The sequence below is a fragment of the Rhinopithecus bieti genome, unplaced genomic scaffold (genome assembly GCF_001698545.2).
Source record: "Rhinopithecus bieti isolate Rb0 unplaced genomic scaffold, ASM169854v2 scaffold_2453, whole genome shotgun sequence".
Classification (NCBI taxonomy): Eukaryota; Metazoa; Chordata; class Mammalia; order Primates; family Cercopithecidae; genus Rhinopithecus; species Rhinopithecus bieti.
Genome location: NW_016804447.1, coordinates 4,298,695 through 4,318,642, shown reverse-complemented (window position 1 = coordinate 4,318,642; position 19,948 = coordinate 4,298,695). Strand labels below are relative to the sequence as shown.

At 39.5% G+C, this 19,948-nt stretch overlaps 1 protein-coding gene across 1 annotated transcript in view; it reads left to right on the top strand.

Annotated features, from left to right (window-relative positions):
* Nucleotides 1–19,948, top strand: part of EEA1 (early endosome antigen 1) — a 165,493-nt gene that overhangs the window by 23,039 nt on the left and 122,506 nt on the right. The window contains 1 exon segment of the mRNA XM_017868342.1: nt 15,199–15,291. Coding sequence (XP_017723831.1) covers nt 15,199–15,291 — 93 coding nt within the window.

Genomic DNA, 19,948 nt, shown 5'->3' with positions numbered 1-19,948 from the left:
AGTGTTTTTTTGGCTTTGTGCTATAACCCAAAAGGATATGTAGTAAAACTCTATGTTCTTAAATACTTAAAATAATTATTTTGTCTGTTTGGTAATGCCTGCAATATAATACTTATTTAGGTTTTAAAATTTTATTAAAATTAAAATTGTGACAAAATATACGTAATTTAAAAGATACAATTTTTACCATTTTTAAGTGTACAGTCCAGTGGCATTAAATGTATTCACAATGTTGTGCAATCATAACAACTAAACTCCATACTCATAAAACAACAACTCTTCATTCCTCCCCTCCCCTGAACCCACTGTAACCACAATTCCACTTCCTGTCACTATGAATTTAACTGTTCTAGGTACCTCATGTAAGTGGAATTATACGATAGTGATCCTTTTGTGTCTGGTTTATTTCACTTAGCATAATTATTTCTGCTTCATTCATGTTGCAGCATGTTATCAGAATTTTCTTCCTTTTAAAGGCTGAATAATATTTCATTGTGGATGTTTATACTACATTTTGTTTATCCATTCATCTGTTGGCGGACATTGGGTTATTCACATGTTTTAGCTATTGTGAATAATGCTGCTATGAACATTGGTGTGCAAATATCTGTTTTAGTTCATTTAGGCTTTAATTTTTGTTTGTTTGTTTGTTTGTTTGTTTTGAGACAGTCTCACTCTGTCACCCAGGCTGGAGTGCAGTGGTGTGATCTCTCATTGCATTGCAACTTCCACTTCCTGGGTTCAAGTGATTCTCCTGCCTCAGCCTCCCAAGTAGCTGGGATTACAGGTATCCACCACCATGCCTGGCTAATAGTTCATTTAGGTTTTAACTGAAGTTCTTGATAAATGAGGATATTATTGATTAAGCTGGAGAACATAGTGAAGAAAGTAAACTTTTTCCTAGGATGGTAAAGTGTTGAGATGAATAAAGAGTTTGGTTTGGTTACAATGCTTTGAGACATCCATTACTTGATTTCTTAGTAAACAACTAGAAATGTGGATGTAGAAGTATAGAGTGCTATATTAGGTTTCTTTTATAATCCAGGTGAGAGATGATGGCAACATGAATTAAGGTAGTGGCCAAGGAGAGGGAGAAAGGGGGATAGATTCAAAATGTATGTGGGCAGTTGAATTAACTTGGTGATTGGATGTGAAGGTTAAGGAATAGAGACGAGTAAGAGTGATGCCTTGGATCTAGGCAAAATGAGTGTGTGATGGTTCTGTAATCTGAGATGGAGAATGCAGATGGGTGAAAGGGTTGAGCAAAGATAAATGAATTTGGTTTTGAATAAGCTGACTTTGTGGTGCTCTCAAGGCATTCAATTAGATATGTTTGGCAAGACGGGAAAATATGAATTGGAAACTCAGCAAAGGTCTGGATTAGAGTTAGTGTTTTTATTATTGTCAGCAATGGTGATAATGAAAATTTAGGGAGTAAATGAATTTACCTAAACTATGTGATCAACTAAGAGGTCAAGTATGAAAACTCCCTGGGAACCCCTCAATTACTTTACATGAATTTTTTTTTGTGTGAAATAGTATGTGTTTTTTGCAAAGATACCTTCTTGCTTTATCTATATGTTATATTTTAGCTCTTAATAGTAGAAAAGGTTAGTGAGAGCCCTTTGTCTATCCATTTAGTATAAGGCTTGCATAATGTATTTAAAGCATTGTTCTTAAGGTCTGTGTATAGTAAATGACTTTTCAAACTTTTTGAATTTGTGAAAATCTTTCTAATTAATTTTTATGGTGGGATGAGGATGAAATAGAGTAACAAAATCAGTGTTGAAAGTTACATTTTAAGCCGGGTGCGGTGGCCTCAAGCCTGTAATCCAGCAGCTTTTGGGAGGCCTGAGAGCGGCGGATCACAGGTTCAGGGATCGAAACCGTCCTGGCGCTAACGGTGCAAACGCGCCCGTCTGCTACTAAAAATACAAAACCTAGCCAGGCGAGGATAGGCGGCGCCTGTAGCTCCACGCTACCTCGGAGGGCTCGAGCAGTTGAGAATGCGCGTAACCCGGAGCGGAGCTTGCAGTGAGCTGAGATCGGCACTGCACGCAGCCTGGGCGACGAGAGCCAGACTACTCCGTCTCAAAAAAAAAAAAAGAAAGCTTACATTTTATTTTATTTTTTATTTTATTTTATTTTGAGACAGAGTCTAGCTCTGTCACCCAGACTGGAGTGCAGTGTCGTGATCTCGGTTCACTGCAAGCTCCATCTCCCGAGTTCACGCCATTCTCCTGCCTCAGCCTCCCCAGTAGCTGGGACTACAGGCGCCCACCACCACGCCCAGCTAACTTCTTTTGTATTTTTAGTAGAGACGGGGTTTCACCATGTTAGTCAGGATGATCTTGATCTCCTGACCTCGTGATGCGCCTGCGTTGGCCTCCCAGAGTGCTGGGATTACAGACGTGAGCCCCCGCACTCGGCCCCGAAAGTTACATTTTATAAGAAATCCTTATAGATATCTTATAAATCAACAAGATTTTGAGTTGTATATTATTTAATTTCTAATACTTGTATCCTTTCCAGTTTTAGAAATAATTTTGCTTAAAGAAAATTAGCCAGGGCCGGGCATGGTGACTCATCCCTGTAATCTCAGCCCTTTGGGAAGCTGAGGCAGGTGGATTGCTTGCATCCAAGAATTTGAGACCAGCCTGGGCAACATGGCAAAACTCCATCTGTATAAAAAAAACACAAAAATTAGTTGGGTGTGGTGGCATGTGTCTATAGTCCCAGCTACTCAGGAGGCTGAGGTGGGAGGATGTCTTGAACCCAGGAGGCAGAGGTTGCAATGAGCTGAGATTGCACCACTGCACTCCAACCTAGTTGACAGAGTAAGACCCTGTCTCAGAAAAAAAAAAAAAAAGAAGAAAAGAAAATTAGTCAGATGTGGTGGCACTCATCTGTAGTCCTAGCTACTCAGTAGGCTGGGGCAGGAGGGTGGCTTGAGCCCAGGAAATTCGAGGCTATGATGAGCCATGATTGTGTCACTGCACTTCAGCCTGGGTCACAGAGTGAGATTTTGTCTATTAAAAAAAAAAAAAAGAAATATGTCTAAATTATACTCAGTAAACAACTAGTCTGCAATAGATAAATCATTTATTTCAAAAAAGTATTGGGTTGTTAAAACTTCTGTGACAGTGATATTTCTTTTTAAGATATTTCACGTAGTAAACAATAACAATTTTTCTCCTAGTAAAGTGCTGTTCTTTCTCACATTTGTGTTTGCTTCTTTGATAGTTTTTTGCAGATATTAATGCTGTTTTATACTGATCTTGTAGTATGAATTTGTTTTTTATCAGCAATCTAGGATATCCTATTTATTGCAGACATCTGTTCTTTTTTTTTTTTTTTTTTTTTGAGACAGAGTCTCTCTGTCACCCAAGCTGGAGTGCAGTGGCATGATGTTGGCTCACTGCAACCTCCGTCTCCTGGGTTCAAGTGATTCTCCTGCCCTGGGCTCCCCAGCAGCTGGAATTACAGGTGTGTGCCACCATGCTCAGCTATTTGTGTGTGTGTGTGTGTGTATTTTTAGTAGAGATGGGGTTTTACCATGTTGGCCAGGCTGATCTCTAACTCCTGACCTCAAATGATCTGCACGCCTTGGCCTCCTATTGTTAGGATTACAGGTGTGAGCTACCGCACCCAGCCAACGTCTGTTCTTATTTGAAGTAAATACTTTGAATACTATGTATTTTTTTCATAATTTCAAATATTAATATTGTATTATAATAAGAAATATATATTTGTTTTTTTTTCTTGTTTCTGGCATGGACTCCTAAAACTTTTGGAATTCCTTGAGTGATGGAGGTGAAAGGAGTGTCATTTGTCATTCATAATAAGTACCTTTTGGCAATAGCTGAGTTTATGCTAATAAGGTGATATTGATGGGCCCCTAGATAGCTTCAGGTTGGGGACTGGTTGCCATAGACACTAGCCACAAGATTAAGGATATGGAACTTTCATCCCTACCCTCTGACCTTCAGGAATAGAGAGGGGCTAGAGATTGAGTTAATCACTAATGGCCAGTGACTTAATCAATCATGCTTACATAATGGAACCTCTGTAAAAACCTTAAACAATGGTTTTGGAGATCTTTCTAGTTGTCGAATGCATTCATGTGCTGGGAAGGTGACATATCTCTAAATTCATGGAGACAGAAGCTCCTGTGCTTGGGACCCCTCCAGACCTTCCCTAACATACTGCTTCATCTGGCTATTTGTATCCTTTAAGATATCTTTTAAAGTAAATATAAGTAAAATGTTTCCCTGAGTTCTTTGAGCTGCTGTAGCAAATTATCAAACCTGAGGAGGGGAGTTGTGAGAGTTCCCCATATGTAGCCAAGGTAGACAAAAGTGTGGGTAACCTGTGGACCTTTTATTTGCTATTGGCGTTAGAAGGGGAGGGCAGTCTTAAGAGACTGGTCCCTTAGTCTGTGAGGTCTCTGCTAATTCCAGATAGTGTCAGAATTCAATTAAATTGTAGGACATACAGTTGGTGTCTGCAGAGAATTGGTGTGGAAAACTCAAACATTTGTTCAGAAGTATAGTGAATAGAGAAATAGTTTTGTTGTAGCTGGTTTTCCTTTAGTTGGTCTGTTTGGTTGTAGCTACTTAAACATTAATGATAAGTGCTTGATAATTAGAATTCTCTGGGTCTTCTTGTCAAGCCCAAATAGTTTTTTAAAAATGAGAAAACTTTTGGCCGGGTGCAGTGGCTCATGCCTGTAATCCCAGCACTTTGGGGGGCCAGGGTGGGCGGATCACCTGAGGTTGGGAGTTCAAGACCAGCCTGACCAACATGGAGAAACCCTGTCTCTACTAAAAATACAAAATTAGCCAGGGTGGTGGTGCATGCCTATAATCCCAGCTACTCAGGAGGCTGAGGCAGGAGAATCGCTTGAACCCGGAAGGCAGAGGTTGCGGTGAGCCAAGATAGCGCCATTGCGCTCCAGCCTGGGCAACAAGAGAGAAACTCCGTCTCAAAAAAGAAAAAAAGGAAAAAAAAAAAAAGAAAACTTTAAAAAGTAATATGACAACACTAACAAAAAATTATGGGTGGAAGTAGCTGGGTGGTTAATAAAATCATCTTAGCACAAATCTCATCTTTTCAGTAATATAAGAGGGAAAAGTAACAACAAAAAAAATCACCCTAACATGAAACTCATTGGTTTTATATGATTACCTTTTAATCTTTTTATGTGTGTATATGTTTATGTAATTGAAGTCATAATATATTCCAATGCTGTATTTACCTCTTTGGCAAATTCGGGATTTATATCATATACATTCTTTTCTTTCTTTTTTTTGTTTTTTCTTTTTTTTATTTCTCATAGTAGCTGTATCATATATCATATGCATTCTCATTTTTCTTTTTTTTTTTTGAGATAGAGTTTTGCCTTTGTTGCCCAGGCTGGAGTGCAATGGTGCTGTCTTGGCTCACTGCAACCTCCACCTCCCGGGTTCAAGTGATTCTCCTGCCTCAGCTTCCCAAGTAGCTGAGACTACAGGCACCTGCCACCATGCCCGGCTAACTTTTATATTTTAGTAGAGACGGGGTTTCTCCATGTTGGTCAGGCTGGTCTCGAATTCCCGACCTCAGGTAATCTGCCTGCCTCTGCCTCCCAAAGTGCTGGGATTACAGGCGTGAGCCACTGCTTCCGACTGTATTCTCATTTTTCTACATAACCTTCATACTTTATAACCTGCACACTTATCCCATTAATTGTCAAGACTATTGAACAGTTACGTCATAGTTAACAGTTTCTTCATTTTAACATATAGGTTACTTATGATTTATAAACTGTTACAAATAATGCTTTGGTTGGAATGCCCTCTCATCTCTACCTGGAAAAGCTCTGCTCAGATTTTGGGCCTAAACAGTGCATGGCAAGATTTCCAGCTTTTTTTTTTTTTTTTGAGACAGAATTTTGCGCCATTGCCCAGGCTGGAGTGCAGTGGTGCAGTCTTGGCTCACTGCAACCTCTGCCTCCCAGGTTCTAATGATTCTACTGCTTCAGCCTCCCGAGTAGCTCAGATTACAGGTACCTACCACCACGCCCAGCTATTTTTGTATTTTTAGTAGAGACGGGGTTTCACCCTGTTGGCCAGGCTGGTCTAGAACTCCTGACCTCGTGTTATGCCCACCTTGGCCTCCCAAAGTGCTGGGATTACACGCGTGAGCCATCGCACCTGGCCGGATTTACAGCTTTTTAAAGAGTTTCTATTCATTGCAAGAGATAGTTGCCTTGCCTGGATTACTAAGTTTTCACAGTGGGCCTGGCTTTTTATTACCTTGCACATCCAGGGCGATTTTGGTTCTTATTACTGAACTTAGCTGCCTCTACCTGTTTTAGGTTCCAGAATCCTGGATACTCTATGTTTCAATTTTATTTTTGGTCCATTGTGATACTTACCTTGTTTTTAAGATTGGTTCCATCTTAATAATATTTGAAATTCTTTTTTTTTTTTTTTTTTTTTTTTTGGAGACAAGGTCTTACTCTGTTGCCCAGGCTGGAGTAAAGTGGCATAATCACAGTTCACTGCAGTGTTGACTTCCTGGGCTGACGTGATCCTCCCACCTCGGCCTCCCAAAGTGGTGGATTACAGATGTGAGTCATTGTGCCCAGCCTATCACTTTAAATTTTTAGCATACATCATTCCAATCCCATTCTTTTTGCAAAATAAAACTTTTATAAGTGAAAAGTCAGAATGCTTTATATTGTTTATTTAGAGTTAATTTTATTGTTTTTGGGCTTCTCATTGAAATAAAGGAATTTTAGTGGCTTAAAAATAGAACAAGAATGAAGGCCGGGTGCAGTGGCTCACGCCTGTAATCCCAGCACTTTGGGAGGCTGAGGTGGGCGGATCATCTGAGGTCAGGAGTTTGAGACCAGACTGACCAACATGGAAAAACCCCGTTTCTACTAAAAATACAAAAAATTAGCTGGGCATGGTGGTGTGCACCTGTAGTCCCAGCTACTCGGGAGGCTGAGGCAGGAGAATCGCCTGAATCTGGGAGGCAGAGGTTGCAGTGAGCCGAGATCGTGCCATTGCACTCCCGCTTGGGCAACAAAAGTGAAACTCCGTCTCAAAAAAAAAAAAAAAAAAAAGAACAAGAAGTTCTTAGATAATTTAACAACAATCATGAGGAGTATACTTAAAATATGGGCATCAAAAACCCCTATCTTGTGAGGGTTTCCGTTTACTCCCTGTGCCTCTTGGGCTTTACTTAGGTACATTTACTAGGATTATTTTAGGCAAATTTGAGAAAGGGTATTTTTGGTGGTGATAATAGGATTTGTAGAAGTACCTTATTTCAGGTGGCCATGGTGGCTCACACCTGTAATCCCAGCATTTTGGGAGGCTGAGGCAGGAGAATCACTGGAGCCCGTAAGTTCGAGATGAGCCTAGGCAACATACGGAGACTTTATCTTTACAAAAATAAAAAAAGTACAATATTTCTTTGAATTACTTACTTCCTCTCAGTCAAGGAAAACCTTAGTGAAAAGCCATCTGGCATCTGGAAAAATAAAGTAAACAAATGGGGAAAATATAGTTCTTTGGAAGTATAACTTCCTGTTACCAGTATCTTTCATTATTCTTAATACCATCGTAGTGTGAAGCTATTGAAATGTTAATGAATCAAAAATGAATTTTTAGTTTTATAGAACGGTTCTTTATATTAAATATCCAATTTAGCCTGGACATGTTGTCTCATGCCTGTAATCCCAGCACTTTGGGAGGCTGAGGCAGGTGGATCAGTTGAGGTCAGGAGTTCGAGACCAGCGTGGCCAACATGGTGAAACCCCGTCTCTACTAAAAATACAAAAATTAGCTGGGTGTGGTGGCGTGTGCCCATAATTCCAGCTACTGGGGAGGCTGAGGCAGGAGAATCACTTGAACCTGGGAGGCAGAGGTTGCAGTGAGCCGAGATCATGCTGTTGTACTCCAGCCTGGGTGACAGAGCGAGACTGTCTCAAACAAAACAAAACAAAACAAAACAAAAACAAAAACAAAATTTAAGTGCTGTTTTAAAACGTTTTCGCCATTTACTTTTTGCCACATCCATGAATGTTTCATTAAATCCAGAACTGGCTTTTATTTATTTATAAATTCGTGTCTCAATTGTATTATTTTGGGAACAAATCTTGCTTTGGTGTTGGCAGGACTGTAGCTGATATGAAAACAAGAAAATTTTGTGGGCATTAAATGAACACAGTAAAAACATACTCTGGATAAATTTAGACAGTTTTAGAATGTTAGATTTTAGGAAAATTTAAAGGGACTGTGGAGACTGAGGCCTGCTGCTCCATACTGTACCAGGAAATCTGAGATTCCCTAGGCTGAGAAGAATTTGAGGACTTTTTTTCTGAAAGCCCTTGAATGCCTTTAGATAAATCGAGGGGAGAAATCTGAGATCAGTATTCCTCCTGTGTCTGTGATAGCTAAGGATACATCATTGGAAACAGTCAGGGTGTTAACTACCTTTTTAAAAAAATCATTTGACTTTTGGTCCCTTTTGTTGTGATTCCTTGTTTCTGCAAAGCTGGCTGGGATCAGCATAGTAGGTTAAAAAAAAAAAACAACAACAAAAAACTCAGTGACAGAGTTTAGGAATCTCTAATCGCCAAACATGTCACTAAGGACTTGAACCTGGGCCGGGTGCTGTGGCTCATACCTGTAATCCCGGCACTTTGGGAGGCCGAGGTGGGTGGATCACAAGGTCAGGAGATCGAGACCATCTTGGCTAACATGGTGAAACCCTCTCTCTACTAAAAATACAAAAATTAGCCAGGCGTGGTGGTGGGCGCCTGTAGTCCCAGCTACTCGGGTGGCGGAGGCAGGAGAATGGCGTGGTCCTGGGAGGTGGAGCTTGCAGTGAGCCGAGATCGCGTCACTGCACTCTAGCCTGGGAGACAGTGCGACACTGTCTCAAAAACAAGCAAACAAAAAAACAAAAAAACACTTGAACTTATCACCAAATACTCAAGATGCAGAAGATAAATTCCACCCAAGGGAGAATGACCCTCTGAAGAAAAGTTTGGAATCATTATCACAGCCATTGGAGGAGACACCCAAGAGTCATGTGGCTGAGGTTTCACAATATCCTGCTGTGCCTCCAGTCCAGAAAAGAAAGCTAGATCAACTTCCAAAAAAGCATAGGCATTTTAGGAAGATTGTAAGGACAAAGAAAATGAGACCGAGCAAGAGGAAGGAGAAAATAGAGGCCCACTGCTTCCTCTCCCCTAATTCTTCCAGCACCTTTGGTCTCACCACAAAGTGAAGAGACTAGATTAAAAGCTGACCCTGTTCAGTACCCAGGAAGATGATCCTGACTTTCCCAATGAGGGCAGATTACAGTGTCAGCAGGATGAATGTGCCTGTGTAATGCATCAGGAATGTCAAATCGAGCCCTGTGAGCTCTCAGTGGCTCAGGAACCCAGGCCTTCTGCCATGACATCCTTGGCATCACTGCTTTGATTATTTCACAAGCTTTGTCTGCTTGTCTAGAAAGTGGAAACTTCCCAGAAGAAGGGTCAGCAACCATGCTGAGGCAGGAGGTAGTGCTCAGGTTCCAAGACCTGGCAATAAAGTGCAACCTCTCTAAAGCCTGTAGCAAATTGAAGTTAGGCTGAAGTGGGATTTGATCTAGATAGGTGGTATCTAAAATTCATGTTTATTTCACTCATGTATTGGTTGGCTTAACCTTCTCTGACTTCTCTGAGGATGAAAGTCTTACAATTTCATCATTTTGGTTAGTGTCTCCTGATACTGACAACCAAATGGAGACTCCTCATATCCAGCTCCTCTCGTTTTTCTTTTTTTTTGCCTTTGGCCAGAGATTCATTTTGCATTCTTCATCTTTAGTACTTTATTGAAATTCTGCCACTTTCTACCTGTTTTCGATAAGCTTTGGTGTGGTGGTTGCTACTATTCTTGGACAGGATAGTTATTGCCTCCTCTATCTCTCAACAATGTTTCTTTTTTTTTTTTCTCATTAGTAAGGTGCCTCTTTCTGAACTGTGCCTCTGATGTTCTCTAACCATCTTTATTGAAACATAGGCTGGATGCAGGGGCTCTTGTCTGTAATCTCAGCACTTTGGGAGGATGAAGTAGGTGGAGGATCACTTGAGCCTGGGAGTTCAAGACCAGCCTGGGCAGCATCGTGAGACCTGTCTCTAAGAANTTTTTTGAGATGGTATCTCGCTCTGTCACCCAGGCTGGAGTACAGTGGCATGATCTCGGCTCACTGCAACTTCTGCCTCCCAGGTTCAAGCAATTCTCCTGCCTCAGCCTCCCGAATAGCTGGGATTACAGGTGTGCACCACCATACCCAGCCAATTTTTGTATTTTTAGTAGAGATGGGGTTTTACCATATTGGCCAGGCTGGTCTCGAACTCCTAACCTGAAGTGATCCACCCACCTCAGCCTCCCAAAGTGCTGGGATTACAGACGTGAGCCATTTCACCCAGCCATAATGTTCCTTCTTTGTCATCTTTAGTTGACAGAACCTCCCAGAACCCTGAGTTCTTTTGAGAATCCTAAAGAACATAAGTACTTTAAAAAAGGTTCAAGATCATTTTATTTCCACCTTGTCATGGCATGCTAGGTTAATACTCTATCCAGAATATGAAATAAAAGTTTAATCTTATACCCTTCTTTGAAGAAGTATGTTTAAGAAGAGTTTGGGAGTTTCTCTGTAGCTTTAATTACTGGTTGTTATTTTGTATTTGTTCTAGTTTCCCGATTTATTTAAAAATTTTACAAGTATATAGGCATACTTGTATATAGGCATATCTCGGAGATATTGCGGGCTTGGTTCTAGATCACTGCAATGAAACAAGTATTGCAACAAAATGAGTCACATAAATTCTTTGGTTTCACAGTGCATATAAAAATTATATTCACAGCATACTGTAGTCTATTAAGTGTGCAATAGCATTATGTCTAATTAAGTAGATACCTTAATTAAAAAATATTTTATTGCTGTAAAATGCTAACAATCGTTTGAACTTTCAGTGATTTGTAATCTTTTTTTCTTTGATGAGACAGAGTCTCGCTCTGTCACCCAGTCTATAGTGCAGTTGTGTGATCATAGCTCACTGCATTTTTGAATTCCTGGGCTTAAGTGATCCTCCTGCCTCAGCCTTCCTAGTGTCACTGGTAGAGGGTTGTGACTGCAGGTTGTCCAGGTTCTTGGCGTTTTGAATAAAGAATTGGGCAAAATGCCCAGCAAAGCAAAGAAAGAATGAAGCAACAAAAGAACGAAAGCAGAGATTTATTGAAAACAAAAGTACACTCCACAGTGTGGGAGTGGGCCTGAGCAGCGGCTCAAGGGCCTGGATGCAGAATCTTCTTGGGTCCAAATACTCCCTGGACGTTTCCCATTAGCCACTTCACGCTCACCTCATGTAAATGAAGTGATAGCCCACAATCAGTCTGGTTGGTTGCAGAAAGCAGCCAACCAGAGGCTGAAGTAAAATTACAGAGGTCACACTCCTGTGCAAACATCTGATTGGTTGCAAAAGGCAACCAATCAGAGCCTAGGGTGAAGCCACACAGTTATACTTCTATGCAAATGAGGAGTTGCCTGCAATCTGATTTGTTGTGGATAGCCAATTTCCCATCTGCCGTGCAGAAAAGGTTAAAGGGAGTAGCCTCTGGTCCTTTTGTTACTTAGGTGTGAAAGACCTACTCTGAGGCTACTCTGAGGCAGGAGGCAGAGGCTGGAGAATGGCATGAACCCGGGAGGTGGAGCTTGCAGTGAGCCGAGATTGGGCCATTGCACTCCAGCCTGGACAACAGAGTGAGACTCTGTCTCAAAAAAAAAAAAAAATTCAGTGATCCATGTGGTAAACAGATGTGCTATTAATTAGGCTTTCTCGCTCTATTTATAGAGCACAGAGTAGCATTAGCATAATTCTTAAGGGTCCTAGGAATTTCAGAACGGTATAAATGATCATTGGCTTGAACTTAAAAGTCATCAGCTACATTAACCCCTAACAAGAATTACCCTGTTCTTTGAAGCTTGGAAGTCGAAGCTGGGAAACCCAGTATTGATTTCTCTTCTCTAGCCATAGTAGTTCTAGATGACATCTTCTTCCAATAGAAGGCTGTTTTTTTCTGAATTGAAAATCTGTTATTAGACATCTACATCAGTTATCTTAGCTAGATCTTCTGGATAACTTGCTGCAGCTTCTTCATCACTTGCTGTTTCACTTTGCATTTTTATGTTATGGAGACAGCTTCTTTCCTTAAATCCCATGAACCAACCTCTGCTACCTTCAAACATTTCTTCTGCAGCTTCCTCGTCTCCGTCAGCCTTCGTAGAATTGAAGAGATGGCCTTTCTCTGAATTAGGCTTTGGTTTAAGGGAATGTTATGGCTGGTTTGAACTTCTATCCAGGTCACTAAAATGTTCTCAGCAATTTGTGCTCTTATCATTTGTGTGTTCACTGGAGTAGCACTTTTAATTTCCTCAGGAACTTTTTCTTTGCATTCACATTTGGCTGTTTGGCACAAAGGCCTAGCCTTTGGTCTGTTTCAGCTTTCCACATTTCTTCTTATTAAGCTTAATCATTTCTAGCTTTTGATTTAAAGTGAGAAATGAGCAGCTCTTCTTTTCACTTGAACACTTAGAGGCCATTATAGGGTTATTAATTGGTCTAATTTTAATATGGTTGTGTCTCAAGGAATAGGGAGGCTCAAGGAGAAGGGAGAGAGACTGGGAAATGGCCAGTGAGTGGAGCAGTCAGAACACACACAACATTTATCAATTAAGTTTGCCATCTTATATGGGTATGGGTTGTAGTGCCCCAAAATAATTGCAGTAACTTCAAAGATCATTCATCACAGGTCACCATAACAGATATGATAATAATAAAAAAGCTTGAAATATTGTGAGAATAAAAAAATGTGACACAGAGATACAAAATGAGCACATGCTTTTGAAAAAATGGCAGCAATAGATTTGCTTGACGGCAGAGTTGACATCAACTTTCAATATCTAAAAAGCACCACATCTGCAAAGTGCAATAAAGTGACACACAATAAAATGAGTATGCCTGTAAATAAATGTGCAGAGTATCTGCATGAGGAAAAAAAAAGGAATGCTGTCTATTCAACTGGAGGTTTGCTTATCTTTAACATAAAACATTTTTTTCAAGATAAAAGCAATTCAAGTGTGTATCTAAAATTCTGAAAAAAAAAAGTAGCAAAACTAAAACTGAAAACATAAAATGAAGATTCCTGTTTTACTACAGAAATCATTATTTGAATTTTGGAATATTTCTTTTAGTCTTTTTTCTTATATCAGTAGTTTTATATATAATTTAAATCATGTATATTTTTCCATTGTATGTAGTTTTTATAATCATTTTGATGAATATAGCATTATGAATTCATCCTTATTTGGCATTTAGGTTGAACATTTAGTAGTGATGTACAGGATGTTCACATCTTGAGGCAAATATGTAGTGAGGTGTTTTGAATCTTGGGTGATTGAGGGGCATTTCAGTGGAGATGTCTAACAGAGAAGGAGTATTGGTTAGTGATTAAGAGCCATACTGCTCTAATTAAAATCCCTTCTTCCCTTTATTACCCGTCTGACTTTGGGCAATTTACTTAGTCTCTATGCCTTGGTTCCCTCATGTGTAAAGTGTGGATAATGCTAGCATGTACCATATATATTTTTTGATGAGCATTATTGAGTCAGTTTTTGTGCTCTAAATCTCTTTTTACGCAGTGTTTTACTGTGTTTCAAATTCATCCAAAAAGCAATTTGATGTAAAAGTAACACCTATATTTTAATAAATGATAATGCTAAGTGATAAATGGTGCAGGAGGAAAAGACCTTTAACCCTCCAAAATGTGCCTCTGATGGTGTCATATCAATGACACCATCATATCAGTGTGCCTCTGATGGTGTCATATCAATGGAGATGGATGGTAATGACTGGTTTGAATGGTAGGTGATGGGGACTTGATAACTTGGGCTGCATTTGGTCTTTTTTGCACCACTTGAATCACTGTAGTTTTAGTTTGTGTAGAAAAGAGAGCATTGCCGGCTGGGTGCTGTAGCTCACGCCTGTAATCCCAGCACTTTGGGAGGCCAAAGCGGGGGGATCACTTGGGGTCAGGAGTTCGAGAACAGCCTGGCCAACATGGTGAAACCCTGTTTCCACTAAAGATACACACAGAAAAATTAGCTGGACATGGTGGCATGTGTCTGTAGTCCCAGCTACTCAGGAGTCTGAGGCAGGAGAATTGCTTGAACCCAGGAGGCAGAGATAGCAGTGAGCCGAGATCGTGCCACTATACTCCAGCCTGGGTGACAGAGCAAGACTCTTGTTTCAAAAAAAAGAGAGAGAGAGGGAAAGCATTGTCAAAGAAATCAGATCTGCATTTTAGTTCTGCATCTTCGGATTTTTTTGCCTTAACTTGGATCTTGAGAACTTTCTGATTTTTTTTTCCTCCTTGAGCTTACATCTTGAGGACTTTCTGATTTTTGTTAACAGTACAATGGTAGTCTGAGCATCATGGCTTACATCTGTAACCCCAGCACTTTGGGAGGCGGAGGTGGGCAGATTGTTTGAGCTCAGGAGTTTGAGACCATTTTGGGCAACATGGTGAAAGCTCGTCTTTACCAAAAATACAACAAAGTAGCTGGGTGTGGTGGTGTGTGCCTGTGGTCCCAGCTACTTGGGTGGCTGAGATGGGAGGATCACTTGAGCCTGGGAGGCGGAGGTTGCAGTGAGCTGAGATTGCACCACTGCACTCCAGCCTGGGTGACAGAGCAAGACCCCAACTCAAAAAACAACCAAAACAAAAGAGTACAATGGTGAACAAGTCACTTCCTACTCTAAATCTGTTTTCTTCTCTACAGAGATAACATCCATCTTATCTGTCTTAAGAGATGTCATTTTGATTAAATAAGATGTTTCGTGAAGGTGACTTGAAGACTTTGAAAAGCGTTGTATACATTTTATTAATTTAAAGTGACTGAAAATGAGAGAAATGCATATATAAAGATTTTGATACAGCATTAGGTATAGTCTTCCATAAAGGATACTGTTAGTGCTGTTATTATTGTAAAGACATCTACTTTTCTTATGTGAAAAGGTTTAGATTATTAAATGGCCTATGAATATATTGTTAATGTCTGCTTTTTTTCACCCTTCTGTTTGTGTTCCAGACTCCTGGGAGAGTTGGCTCTCAAGGTTCTGATTTAGATTCATCAGCAACTCCTATAAACACAGTGGATGTCAATAATGAAAGCTCTTCAGAGGTATGATAATAACTTGGCAATAAAATTCAATATTATTTAAGGGAAAATGAGCAAATATTTGGTGTAACAATTGGTGATTTGTTTAGGAAAATTTCTCATAAGTTTTTCTTATAAGTTGGAATGTGACTTTTGAAACATGCTTGTAACTGTATACCTGTACCTAGTTGTGAGACTGAGAAAGTGTACATTAAGACTCTGAAAAATAATATTGCCAATTTGTCTTTAATGCTAATGTCATCTCACTGAAGATTTTAAAATGTCTGTTTATAAAGAATTACAGGTTAATTAGTATCTATGTGTGTGTACTGTCATGAACTATTGCACTAAGGAAAAATTGGGTTATCAAATTTACATATTATTTACTATCTTCATGTATGACTTTGTAAGGACTTTTGTCTTTGATATTAAAGATATTATATTAAATATAAATACATTATATAAAAATGAATGCACAAAGTATTATAAATAAGTGAAAAAACCTCAAAAAATGTGAAAAGTCAGCTTTAGTTGCATTAATATTATTTTTAATAAATAAGTAATATTGGATGATTATAGAAAAAAAGGAGATAAGGAATGTGAAGAACATAACACTCACCCATAATACTGCCACGAAGAGATCAAGACGCTCACATTTTGCTCTGACACTTTTTGTCAGTTGCCCCTTTGAAGGCCTAGCTGTAGTCCTTACCCAGTCTTTTTTCTCTGCTCTCCTCCACCTCTTGGTTGACAAGTGTGTATTGTGCATACGTTTCTGGATATGTCCTCTTTCTGTCCATTCATCATTCTGTTTTGTCTCTCTCTGACCATCTGTTTAGTATTTGTCTCCATGTATATATATTTTAACCATAGTAAGATTTTACAAATTTGCGAGAGGGGAGGAGAAGTATCAGTTAGACTTTATTAAGAACAAATTTGAGGAAATGTCTTTAAGAAAAAGTTGGAAACTGTGATTGTGATATGATGAACTCAAAGGAATCTAGTAATAATTTAGTTGACCTCAGTCAGAACAACACCAAAAAACAATTCCGATGGGTATTGGTATTGTGCAGTGCTTGGCAATACTGTTAATATCGTATTAGTAGGATTAACTTCCTACTTTCTGAGATAGTTATTTTGTACCTTCTTTGTTTTGAAATCTGTCTCTTTTTAACCTTCTCTCAGTCACCTTATATATAACTGAGAAAATAGGAACTATTAGATAAATGTTCTTATTTTATCATACCTATGCCATGCCTGTTTTCTCTTACTTTATTACACTGAGAAAAAGTCCTTTTTATCAAATTTCATTCCTTTGTCTTGTTCTCTGGATTCCATTCTTTTCATTCTTAATTTATCCTCTCTCCCTCCTGCTACTTCACTTTTACCTCTACTTCATGTAATTCCCAATAACATACAAATTTGTTCCATATGATTCATATGAAAACAAATAAGAAAAGAACACCAAAAAATAAAAAATGAGAAAAACCAAAACCAAAATCTCTTTCTCTGACTTGAAATCCCCTCTTCAGATACCATCTGTTATTTGCTTTCCTTCAGAGCCAAACTTCTCTAATACGCTGTTTAGTCACTGGCTTCATATTTTATCTACTTAGATCTGTTATATCTTTTTAGTGAATTGGTGTTTAATAGTAGTGGAATAACCCCAGTTTTGTTTTGATTAGTATTTTGTGTATCTTCTTCTTTCTTTCTTTTCTTTCTTTTTTTTTTTTTTTTGAGACAGAGTCTCACTGTGTTGCCCAGGCTGGAGTGCAGTGGCGCAATCTTGGCTCACTGCAACCTCTGCCTCCCAGGTTCAAGTGATTCTCCTGCCTCAGCCTTCTGCATAGCTGGGATTACAGGTATGTGCTACCACACCTGGCTAATTTCTTTTCGTATTTTTAGTAGAGACGGCGTTTTGCCACGTTGGCCAGGCAGGTCTCGAACATTTGACCTCAGGTGATCTGCCTGCTTCAGCTTCCCAAAGTTCTGGGATTACAGGTGTGAGCCACTGCTCCTGAACTTTTTCTTTCTTTTCATTTTCATATTTTTTTGTTCCTTTTGTTTTAGGTGGGTTTTTTTTGTTTTTGTTTTTTGCAAAGAGCGTAACACGTGTCTTTTAACTGGGAAAACCCCTTTGAATTATTTTGGTTATTGGTGTATTTTGATTTATTTTTATTGCGCTTTGTACTTTCTCTTTATCCTGCTTTTCTGTTTCTTTTTCTCTTTTTGCCTTAGTTTGGATTTAACTTCCTTACTACACATTCTTTTCTGTGCTTCTGTAATACCACACTCTTCTGGTTTTTTTCCTACCTCTCTAGCTGTTCATTCTTATTTGCTGGCCCTTTGGTAAGCAACCTTCACGTGGTGGTGGAGTACATTGCTGGGGTTAGTCCTGGGTACTGCTACTAGTTTGGATATTATGCATTATATTCTGTTGATTTAGTGTTTCTTTTCTTTTTATGTTTTTGAGACAGTCTTGTTTTGTTGCCTTGGAGTGCAGTGACGTGATCTCGGGTCACTGCAATGTCCATCTCCCAGGATCAAATGATTCTCCCACCTCAGCCTCCTAAGTAGTTGGGATTACAGGCGCATGCCAATATGCCCTGCTAATTTTTTTGTGTTTTTAGTAGAGACAGGATTTCACCATGTTGACCAGGCTAGTCTCGAACTTCTGACCTCAAGTGATCCATCCACCTCGGCCTCCCAAAGTGCTGGGATTATAGGTGTGAGTCACCATGCCTGGCCCATTTTTGTTTCTTTTGTAACATACATAATGTCTAAAATACTTTTCTCTCCTTCTGTTTCAAGGACCTTTGAATGCTTTGATATGGATCACTACTTCCCAACTTATATTGTGGTTCAGTAGTTTAGATTTATCTTATTTTCTTTTATCTTCACAAATTAGAGGTTATTATTGTTTTTAGATTTATCCATGTGTTTACCAGTATAGTTGTTTACCATTCCTTGTTGCATCTTTGGCCTTCTACTTACAATTATTTTCTTTGTGTTATAGTACATCGTGTAGGATTTTTTAAAATGAGGACTGATTTGCCAGACTCTCAGTTTCAGTCTAAAATTTTATTTCATGCTCGTTCTTGAAACACGATTTTGCTAAGCATAAAATTCTACATACAGATCTGTTTTTTTTTTTGTCAGCACATTGAAAACTTCCATCTCTGTCTTTTTTCTGGGTCATATTGTTACTGTTGAGATGACTGTTTTTAGTCTATTTGGTTCTATTGAAGGGATCCTTTTCTCTACTCTTGTCGTTGTTTTATAAAAATTAATCAGCCAATCAATCTGTTCTAGTCTCTTTCTTTCATTTCCTGTTATATGTGTGTGTGTGTTTAATCCTGCTTGAGACTCATTGGGCTTTCTGTACACACCAATGTGTATTTGAAGTGTTTTGGAAAATTCTCGGTGATTATCTTTGACTGTTGCCTCAATTTTTTTCCGATATTGCCATATGAAACCTACATTAGATATACTGATGCTCCTCGATTTATGATGGGATTACATCTTGATAAATCAGTCATAAAGTCAAAAATTTTAAGTCAAACTATCCTAAGTTGGGGGCTTCCTGTATGTTAAAATTCTTCCCTTTATCATTTATTCTATTATATGTGTTTTATTATTTTTATTTTTATTTTTTGAGACAAGGTCTTGCTCTATTGCCTGGGCTGGAGCGTGGTCATAGTTCACTGCACCTCAAACTCTTGGGCTCAAGCAATTCTCCCAATCTGATGTCTCTAGTAGTGGGACTATAGGTGCACATCACTATGCCTGGCTTTTTTCTTTTTTTTTGGTAGAGATGGGATCTCATTATGTTGCTTAGGCTGATCTTGAAGTCCTGGCTTTAAGCAGTCTTCCTGCCTCAGCTTCCCAAAGTGCTGGAATTATAGGCGTGAGCCACTGCACCTCTCCTTGTTTTAGTTTTTAATTTTTTGGTTTTTGAGATGGGGTCTCCATCTGTGACTCTGGTTGGAGGCTGGTCTTGACTTCCTGACCTCAAGTGATCCTCCTGCCTTGGCCTCCCAAAATGTTGGGATTACAGCCATGAGCCACCGTGTCTTGTCTGTTTTGTATTTTATATCCTTCTTTTTTGTTTTTCATTTTGGATTAAAAAATGTATTATCCAATTAATTAAATCTTTCCTCAACTGTGGAGAATACCTGTGGTTTAATATGCCCATTAATTTTCATTTTAAGTGTCTTTTTTTTCATTTCTAGAAGTTTTTTCTTTCTTTCTTTTTTTTTTGAGATGAAGTCCCGCTCTGTCGCCCAGGCTGGAGTGCAGTGTCGCTATCTTGGTTCACTACAAGCTCCACCTCCCAGGTTCACGCCATTCTCCTGCCTCAGCCTCCCCAGTAGCTGGGACTACAAGTGCCTGCCAAAACACCTGGCTAATTTTTTGTATTTTTAGTAGAGATGGGGTTTCACCATGTTAGCCAGGATGGTCTCAATCTCCTGACCTCGTGATCCGCACGCCTCGGCTTCCCAAAGTGTTGGGATTATAGGCATGAGCCACGGCGACCGGCTTTTCTTTTCCTCCCTTCCTTCCTTCCTTCCTTCCCTCCTCCCTCCCTCCCTCCTTCCTTCCTTCCTTCCTTCTTTCCTTCCTTCCCTCCTTCCCCTTTCCTCCCTTCCCCTTCTCTCCCTCCCTCTCCCCTTCCCTCCCT